Source organism: Tuber melanosporum, assembly GCF_000151645.1.
Source record: "Tuber melanosporum whole genome shotgun sequence assembly, scaffold_291, strain Mel28".
Taxonomy (NCBI): Eukaryota; Fungi; Ascomycota; class Pezizomycetes; order Pezizales; family Tuberaceae; genus Tuber; species Tuber melanosporum.
In genome coordinates, this window is record NW_003298965.1 from 56,790 (window position 1) to 66,763 (window position 9,974).

A 9,974-nucleotide genomic window follows, 5' to 3' on the forward strand; every position below is an offset into this window, starting at 1 on the left:
ACATATTATTTATAAGATATACTTCCTCCCAATAGTAGTTTTGAGATTGGGTATAGTGTTTTAGAAATAATAATCACATACTTGGATCATTGCTATTTCTATTGATACTTATATTATATGTTTACTACTTTGTTATATTTATCTCAAAGTATTAGATTCAAAATAATCTCTAAGATTTTAAGTTACTAAAATAAAAGAAAATATGTTCTAATTATAGTGTGGAGAGGTGGATTGAAATGATAAATATATGCTTTTTGAGAAGATTTGAGTCTATATTACCAGTATATATCTTATTATTAAGAACATACTTATATGACAAAATGTGCTATTTTTTTATAGATATTGTTTTACTTTAGTGGGTATACTTTTCCAAAGTAATTTTTTTGATTTTATTTACTATATATTTTGCTCACCAGGAGTGGATAATTACAGTGGCCTTGGAGGACTTGGTTGCCATGGAGGGGTATCATTACTTTCCGGACACGACTGTACCTCTTTACCACCAATCTGGGCATCTGACAGACATCCTGGCACTTGTACAGTCACCAGGAATACCCCTATATTCCTATACATCTTGCCTGTTACTTGTACAGGTTTTCCGCGTGCACCGAGCACCCCCGCCGTACATTACTCGTACACTACTCGTACAGCGCTTAGTAAAAAAAAAAAAACAGATTTGTTTTTCATCGTCAACTATCTCGCTCCTTGGAACTGATCTCAGACCTAATCTGACACGCGCCACTATTGAAATAAGGAGGTTTCCCCAGGAAACGTACTAGTGCCAGTACGAGGACTACCGTAGTACTCCTACATTGGTTCTTTGCCGATGTGGTACCAGAAGGAGAAGATCGATGGATCAAACTGAATGGGCGCTACCGTTACTCCAGTGTCTGAGTACGGTATCGTATCGTAGAGAGAACAGGTTGCGGAAGGCTTTCAGCAAAGGGCAGGAGCTGGGCGGTGCACTCGTGGACAGGACGAGTACCGGTAGAATGCCGTAAGTTACCGGTATGTCCACTCAGATGTTGAGGGCGACGGCTGAGAACCATGGGAACTTGTTGGGGGGTCAACAACGAAAAAAGAAGGAATGTCTCACATCTCCTTTTCAGTCTTCCCGCTTTTCTCTACTTCTCCCTGTTCTGTTCTCTCCCTCCTGTAAAACTCCAGAAGGGACCCACCGATCGAGAAATCTACATTTCCCAACGGTACACTATTTACAGTAAGCTACCCTACGGTACGCGTCTTGATGGAAATCATGTTTTCACCACTCCTCCTATCCGCATTTCTCTTGTACAACCCGGTCCGTGGTGTACTAGTACCACGGAGTGTTGAGCCAACACCTACAAAACCATCACTAGTCACGCTTGTAGTGGAGATCACTCCAGCTCCGGCGATGCCACCCGTCGCGGCCGAATTACTTCGTCGGGGTTCGAATCCTGCAATAATCCCCAAGGATGATTCGGATTTGATGAGACGTCAAGCCTGTGGTGCCTATTATGTTACTTGTGGGAGTGGGAGTTGCTGTTATCTTGGCCAGGAATGTTATAAGAATTCCGCTGGGGGAGATAGTTGTCGATATCCGTAATTCCTCCTATACCCCTCTGTTTTTTTCATTCATTCATTTTTTTTTTTTCATTGTTTCAATTTTTTCATTTGAGTGATCATTGTTGACTGGATTACAGCGATGTGATGGACTATTCGTCACTCCTAGCATCATTAACGGCGATTTATGGAGGGAATTCGTTCGGTTATGATGCCGGGGTATACTCCAGTATTTACTCTTCATATCTGGATCTTCTCACGGGAGCATATTCTTTACCCGGCGCGAGTAACCCGACCATGGGGCATAACCTACCTGTTAGCACCGCCAGAACCGGGTCATCAAACTCCAATTCCGGCTCCGCTAGTAGCTCCAGTTCAAGTAGCACCGGCTCTAGCACTAATGAAAAGAAGTCCAACACGGGCATGATTGTTGGGATAGCTGTGGGCTCAGCAGTAGGTTTGGCCATCATAGGGGCCATAGTCTGGTACTGCCGCCGGAAGAATCGTGTGCCAACTCCGGTTTCTTATCCTGTGGGCATGGCGCAAGGAGGTACTACACCGTTCCAACAATACCCACAGTCACAGCAGGTGTACGCTGCTCAGGCTTCTCAGGTCGATATAAAGCCTCCACAAGTGTACCAGTTCCAGCAGCAACCATTCGTAACAGAGATTAGCGGGACAGGAATTGCACCGCAATACCAGGTGCCTCCAGGGAACGCGTTTTATGCTGTGCAGAGTACAGGGTATCAAGGGCCTGTGTCTCCGCCATCGCAATCACTCGCTCAGGAGATGAGTAGTGATACACAATTATACCCGCCCCAACCCCACCAACAGCAACCGCCATATGGTCTTCCGAGCAATGGGACGCAGGGACCACCTGCTGAGATGGATTCGGGGCAACGGGGATAGTGTGAATTGTGGGTTGGATAAGAACCCGTACATTTCCTGCGGAGTTGTTTGACACTTTGATTTTTGAGATTGGGTATTAGTGGCGCTGGGTTTTTGTCTTCCCTTGGTTATTCTAGAGGGGAAGGGGAACTGTGGATTATGTCGAGGTTCTTGATATCTATGTATCTGGATTCATTTGGCTTAGGTTCTGTTTGAGCTTTGAATTATGCTGTTTGACACCTGACGAGTGCAGAAGTAGTGTGAGTGATAATTAGGGGTGGGGGGGCGGTGTCTTGGTCAGAGCTGGTGATTTTTGGCTGGGTATGTCCCATTTGACCTTTATGATGCTATAATAGGATAGGCTCGAGCTGGAGCTTGGGTTGGAGTTGATGTCAATTCTTCAGAGTTATGTCAGTTGCTTACTCGTGCATGTCTCGGCAGTTGCGGATCATGGTTGTGCTTTCGGGTCTCAAGGCTATTTCTCAGCACGCCAACAATCTCCTCTGGCACCGGGACATGTGAATTACCGCAAGTTCGCTTGTTCGGCATCTTTGTTTCCACCTGCGCATTACACCGTGCCTTACTAGCATCGCCTCTCCCTTAGTAGGAACACAAACCATTCCTCCCCTTCCTTCCATCCTCCAATCTCGTTTTTTAGACCGAGATTTTAGCCCCTGGGTCTCCAGACTCGCATACCAATCCTTAAGTATTCAGCCGGGTGTGATAGCTGGCAGCGCACCGGCAAATTCTGGGAAGTGATATAGAGCTGAAGTCCAGACAACTCACGATAATATCCTAACCTATCCACTCGAGTGGAAGTTGGCGGCTTGCCCTCATTCTCACCCTTTCTTTCCCAGGCCCTTCCACCCTTACTGTCAGTTTGCTGTCGGGGCTGCTGGCGTATTATCTTACCCGTATTGGAAACATGCAATTGCAAGTGTTTGATCATTGTGGATCACTCGGGGTACCCCGCTATTCTGGGAGGTGGAGCAGGTGAGTGATTCGTGAGTTTACCGGGTGACTAGTCGCATGCGCAGCTAATTCCTGAAGGTGAAGATCTGGAGAACAGTCAACTAGACAGGCGCAGTGCAGAGATTGTCCTATTCCCAGGTACCTCTCCCTGTTCCCAACATGAACTGTGGGGCGATTTCACCCGTTGTATGCACTTCTATTCTTTCGATGACGATGTCTGGTGACTGGCGTCCTTGTTACCGGTAATATGATATAGTGAATGCGAGGGTGTTGCTCTTGAGTTCTGTCAAGCAGATCTATTGGATGTTCCGTGAAGCCGCCCTGTCTTAAATGCTGGATGAATCACGTGATGTAGGTTTATTTGATTGGAAGATCTTTGGCGGATGGTTCATAACGAGTTTTGATAGGCTCGATAAGGCAGCTCTTTATTTTTTCCTTTTTTTCTGCTTCCCCCCCCTCCCTACTCGAATACTCAAGTATTGCGTAGTTATTAACTTTATGTTTTTTTGCTGCTGATAATTGCCCAACTTGCGGGGCTGCGAGACGCCAAGGACTTAATTCTGTCCTGCCGCCAGCAAGACCCTGCACAACTTGATATGTATGATACTCTATTTGGTATCTGCTGAGCCAGGAGAGATCAGTGAGTTTCCCCGGAAAAAGAAGATCGGCCTGAGTCTAACCTACCAACCCCATACTTTTGTGGTTAATAAAAATGATTGAGCCCCCTCAGACATGGAGAACATGATACAATGTCCAGTGCAAGGTAGCCACGCACCCTCTCGAGGATTCTGTATCCATTGCTGCCACGGAACTGGAACTCCAGCCGCAACAGCTAATCGGCTTTTAACGTGCCATCCGATACGTCAATTTTTGGGAGAAAAGCGTTCACACAGCAGCACATTGACCATGAGAAGGACTTTCCTCCCTTTCACCATTTTGAACTGTTGATATTCTTTGGTCGCCCTTGCACTATCGGACGACCACTACTCGGACCCACTGAACCCTGATCGAATGGCTCCACTATCTGCACGGGACATTGCTCATTCACCAAAGCATATTAAAATTATCTTTGGCATTTTTACTGCTGCTTTAGCCTTACTGGTGATGCTTGGGGCTTATTTCTGTTGGAGGTATTGGCCATTTGGGAAATTGCCGAGGATTATGGTTGCTACTGGAGGACGACATGAACGCTGCAGAGGCTACAATGAAGCTGGGGATATCGAAAGCAACTCGGGATCCTCTGTCGGCCCTGAAACAGATATAGCGCAATCACCCTTGGCTTCTCCGTCGGCATTTGGAGGGAATGGGGAGAAGGAGTTGATGGAGCCCGAACCTGATACTGCCAACTACCCTCATCCTGCTGACGCGGAAACTCGCGATGCATCATCTGAGGTTGGCGAACTATCGCGAGCGGCCCGCGTTTTACAATTTGTTAGAAGGCCTTCTTACTTCTTCCCCTCGCCGGCGCCTGAGATCGCATGTATGGTCCCACGGGAGGGGGATGGATCTGATGCCCCACCGCGCACAGCTCCACCAACTCTAACCCTCACCCTTCCTCCTTCGACCATTAACTGGGGAACGTACGATGCATCGCCGGTAATTTGTGCTAGTCCGGCTACTACGATACCATTCACCCCGTACTCTGAACAGCCCAGCTGTGCGGAGACAGATGTTACCGTCGCGAACTTTGAGCAAGAACTCGCCAAGAACTCTCGACATAATGGCCCAGGGGAGAGGCGGAAACGACTGTCCGTCCAGAGCCAGAATAGCGGTCTCAGTCTGATCAGTGGGGATAGCGCTAGGGTTAGCTTGGCACAAGTTGCGACGAAACCGAAGTCGAAACCCAGGATTAGAGTTATTGGTGGGATGTAGGGGTGCACTGCCTCCGTCGCTGGCCATCCCTTTATTTTTACCCATTGCTGCAGGTTTGTACCCATAACCACTGCACACTCTCACCTCTGGAAACGAAGTTTGTTGATTTTCTTTTTCCAGGCCAGCTATATTTTTTCCAATTACGGTACAGTGAGCTCAGTCAAGGATTTATGAGTGCTGCTACATTTGTAGAATGGGTTCTTTCCATCGAGCTGTGCTCACGATGGTCTTCAAGGTTGACTCTTGAGTCTATACCCTCCTGCTACACTTGCCAACCTATATCTACCGGGGACGGGACATCGCTGAAGATTTGTGTAAATTTACCTAGTCCTGGAGCTGATACCCCTCCGCCCTGACATAACTGACGGGGCTACCAATCGACATCTGCGACACGATACAACTATCGCACTGGATTCACTATATATTTCCATACTACATATGATACTTATCTCACTTTCGTTTCATGTACCTACCTATTTTGGTTTTGACTATTTTTCTTCTTTATTTTCATTCATTCATTCCTTTGGAGTTGGGGAATGGCGTTGGTTGGCTGGTTTGGCTGGTTTCTCACATGGTTTACGACTCACGCTATAATGTAGTATTTGATGGTACGATAATCTATAAATCATGGTGTCCACCTACAGAAGTGTGCTTGCTTGCTTATCTGGCTGTGTGGGGCGTAGGATTAGGGTAAACTTGCGAAGTTCGAAAAAGCGATGGATGGTATAGTGAGTTGGGAGAAAGTAGGCAGGCTTGATTGCGGGCTCTATGAACCTGATGTTACCAAGTTTGTGGATAGCAGCTACAACCCCTAGTTGCACAGTTTCTTGCAATCTTGGGCACTGCTCCAGAGTGCCTGAGAGTTCATGACTTTATGGCTCAACCTGGGATTGTGGCTTACAATTATAATTTGATTGCTCAACTTGACTTTTTGGCCCCTGATAGCAATTTGGTAGGTTGATCCAAACTTGTAGCTTAAGTAGAGTATTGTCAGTAATATATTACTACAAGGAATGCCATGGAGCTTCATGAATGGGTGAAAGAAATGCGCAGAAAAGGTCTTATTTTCACATTATGATTTTATAATCAGATAAAATATATTTTAAAGATAAACATCAGTAAAAATTTATCCTTAAGCTCAAAGCATTCTCAGCATTAGATGCACAGGATGCTCAGAAAATTAATTGCGAATTAGGTTGCAACATGGCATCCTAAGGACATTAGGATGCAATAGTGTTGCCACAGAACTCTCAGGATACAATGAGATGTAATACTAAATCACCAAGTGGCAACCTGATGCTGCACTACATCTACCAGACGAAACATAATAATCTAAGAGTCCCTCCTTTACAATTGTGTAACAAAGGTCACAATAGAGGTTTCAATTAAAATTTAACATTATAATTTATTATAGAACTAATATATATCGTAATGGCATACTAGTAGCCAGAAAAGAGTTCTTTTATTACAGGCTGTAACTATACCTATTATACTGGTAGAGAGTCATTATTTACACCATTGGAAAGCTGGCCTCAAGTAGATCTATGGTGTACAGTATCGGATATCACCTATAAAGTGTGCCTAGAGAATCTGGCATCAAAGTTAGTTCATATTTAGGACCTGACTAGAAACTCTCCAGAAATGATACCATCTTTAATTCATTGTAACTCCATCAATATTGTTAGTGAGTGGAGATTTAGGATACTGTTAGAAAGCTAGCATTGAGTAGATCTATGCTATATAGTACTAGATATTGCATCTAAAGGGCACTCAAGCAATCTGGTATCAAATTCAGTACATATTCCTTCTTTAATATGTTGTAACTCTATTACTATTACTGGTGAGAGAATGTTCAAGACACTGTTAGAAAGCTGGCGTGAAGTAGGTCTATGCTGTATAGTATCAGATATTACATCCAGAGGACATCTGAGAAGTCAGGTGTCAAATATAGCATATTGACAAAGTAAAAACCCTCTCCATAATAAGCTGTAGGTCCATCAATACTGATAATAGGTAGACGTTCTCTGTACCATTGGAAAGCTTGAATTGAGTACATCTATGCTGTATAGTATCGGACATTACCTCCAATGGACACCTGAGGAATCTGGTATTAAGTTCAGCACTTCACCAAAGGAAATACTCTATCTATAACAGGCTGTAAGTCCACCAATACCACTGGTGGGGAGATGTTATTTATGCTATTAAAATGCTGGCATTGAGTAGATCTATGCTGTATAGTATCAGATGTCACCTCTATAGGACCCTGGAGAAATCTGGTATCATGTTTAGCACTTGGCTAAAGTAAACAGTACTTCCATAAAGGACTGTAACTGCACCAACATTCCTGGCAGGAAGACATTCTTTATACTATTAAAAAGCTAGTGTTGGTTAAATTTGTGCTGTACAGTATCGGATATCAAGTCAAAAGGGTACCCAGAGAATCTAGCATCAAAGTTATAACATAGTCAGTAACTTGACTAAAACTAGCTACAATAGAACTCTTCTTTAACAGGTTGTTACTCCATCAGTATTGCTGGTAAGAGGACATTTAGGATACGGTTAGAAAGCTGGCTTGATGTAGGTCTTTGCAGTACAGTATTGGATGACACATCTATAGGACATCCAAGGAATCTGGTGTCAAGGTTAGTGCAGTTGTGTCTGAAAAGTCTACATACTCCTACTTGGCAATACTGTAACCTACGATCACCTCAACATCACCCCCTACTACAGCACCACCATACTCCCAAACCCTCGGAGAAGACCAGAAAAGGGAAATCTATGCCCTCTATAAACATACTGATATGGACTATAGTAAAATTTCAAAGCTTATGAACCTTTCCAAGTCAACTATTTCAACAGCAGTCTAAAATGGGAAATTCAGGGATGGAAACACCCATAATGCCCACAGATCTGTCAGACCAACCAAGATTACTGATGCCAAAAGGCAAATAATTCTTGATATTATTGATACTGAACCTTATTTAGCCTTAAGTGACATTACTCAAAAAGCCAATAGTAGACTTGGCAAAGATTGTCTTGGTAAGATATTCAAAGAAGCTAGATTTAAGCTCAGAATACCTAGGAAAAAGCCTTTCTGGAGAAAAGAACAGAAGGAGAAAAGAAAGGAGTTTGCTAGAGTGAGGAAAAACTGAACAAGAGCTTGGAAATGTGTGGTTTTTGTGAATGAAGCAATAATTAATTATAATCTAAATCTAGTAGGAAGGAAGGTCAGACTTAGACCTGGTGAAGAGTTAGAAGAAAAGAACTTAAAGCCTAGCTTTAAGTCAGGACACACCAACATAGGTGTAAATGCTGCAATGATGCATTGAGGGAGGACTGAGCTCATTCTTGTAAAGAAGAGGACTGAGGAGGAAAGAACTAGCCAAAGAAACAGACTTGGTCTTAATTCCTACCAATATGCAACTGAGATTCATCAATCCTACCTCATTTCCTTCATAGACGCCATAGACAAAGCTCCTCAAACTATCTGTATGGCTGCTGATAATCCATCATGGCATAATGGAGCAGAAAACAAGAAATTGCAAGAGGACTATAGATATCAAAGATTGGCTTGGTCTCTCAACTTACTAGATCTTAATCCTATTGAGAATGCCTGAGCAATTCTCAAAAGAGCACTCAGAAAGTGATTCTCCAAGGTTGAGAGAAGGCCTCATACCGCTACTGAATTATTTCAGGCAGTAAAGAAAGAGTGGGACCTCATTCTCCAGGGGACATTTGATGAATGGATTCCGAGAATACCTGAGAGACTTCAGGCTATAATAGATGCAGATGGAAGCCATACAAAATGGTAGTATGGGGAAACTGTTTTTTTCTATTTCTACTATTATCTATTTTAAAATTGTACTGATATATATTTTTTGTTATGGTCATTATTATTATTTGTAGTGGTAGTGCAGTTGCCATGAGGGGTAGGTAGACTTTTCAGATGCAACTGTACAGAGTCAGTACCTTGATAGAAAGAACTACTTCTATAACAGGCTGTAACTCTATCTATATTACCAGAAAGTTGACATTTATGATACTGTTAGAAAGCTAGTATTAGGTAGATACACATTATGTAGTATTAGATGTTGCATTTATAGAATACCCAAGGAATTAGGCGTCAAAGTCAGTATATTACTAAGATAAACAAGTTGGACTTATACCATGATAATAAAATATAGAGTGGCTAATATATGAGGATATTTATTACAATAGAATTCAGTAACTGATCTATTAAAGTGCTAGTATTAGGACTAGTCGAAGTAGTTAGGAGGTATAAGTAGTTGCTGTATATTTTATATAGCCCTAGTTTAGATGTTTAGGAGCACATTGTGAAAAAGTTACTGTAAAGTTACAACAAACTAGATATACAACCTGAGCATAGCTATCACTCAGATTCCAAGCAGAATGTAAATCTATTTTCCTGTATTCAATCTTGTAAATCTCAAATACAAAAACCTCTATTTTGAAAAATAAAATTAGCTAGAGAGGAGCATGACTTACCAAGGTCTAGCTAAGAATAGAACTTGGCAAGATAAGCTAGGGATACATATACATGTTGTAGTTCAGGTTAGAGGTAGTGTGAACTTGTATGGATCAGAATGCAGAGATATTATACAGGATAACCTAGGTGTTGACCAGGTGCATTGTAAAATCATAACTCAAGTAAGTAGCACAATTAGTGTCAGGAGAGATCA

The 9,974-nt window shown here is 42.9% G+C and overlaps 1 protein-coding gene; it reads left to right on the plus strand.

Annotated features, from left to right (window-relative positions):
* The first annotated feature begins 1,169 nt into the window (after positions 1 to 1,169).
* Positions 1,170 to 5,911, plus strand: GSTUM_00001390001 (uncharacterized protein). XM_002838900.2 has 7 exons: positions 1,170 to 1,581; positions 1,683 to 3,423; positions 3,487 to 3,753; positions 3,810 to 4,042; positions 4,133 to 5,327; positions 5,395 to 5,509; positions 5,603 to 5,911. The coding sequence occupies exons 1-2, from the start codon at positions 1,256 to 1,258 to the stop codon at positions 2,449 to 2,451; spliced, it is 1,095 nt and encodes a 364-aa protein (XP_002838946.1). The 5' UTR covers positions 1,170 to 1,255; the 3' UTR covers positions 2,452 to 3,423; positions 3,487 to 3,753; positions 3,810 to 4,042; positions 4,133 to 5,327; positions 5,395 to 5,509; positions 5,603 to 5,911.
* The last annotated feature ends 4,063 nt before the right edge of the window (positions 5,912 to 9,974 follow it).

What these genes read in the sequence shown, in the direction of transcription:
- GSTUM_00001390001 (XM_002838900.2), top strand. Translation starts at nt 1,256, where the DNA reads ATGTTTTCACCACTCCTCCTATCCGCATTTCTCTTGTACAACCCGGTC. An exon ending in GGAGATAGTTGTCGATATCC is followed by an intron (nt 1,582 to 1,682) that starts GTAATTCCTCCT and finishes ACTGGATTACAG; the next exon opens with CGATGTGATGGACTATTCGT.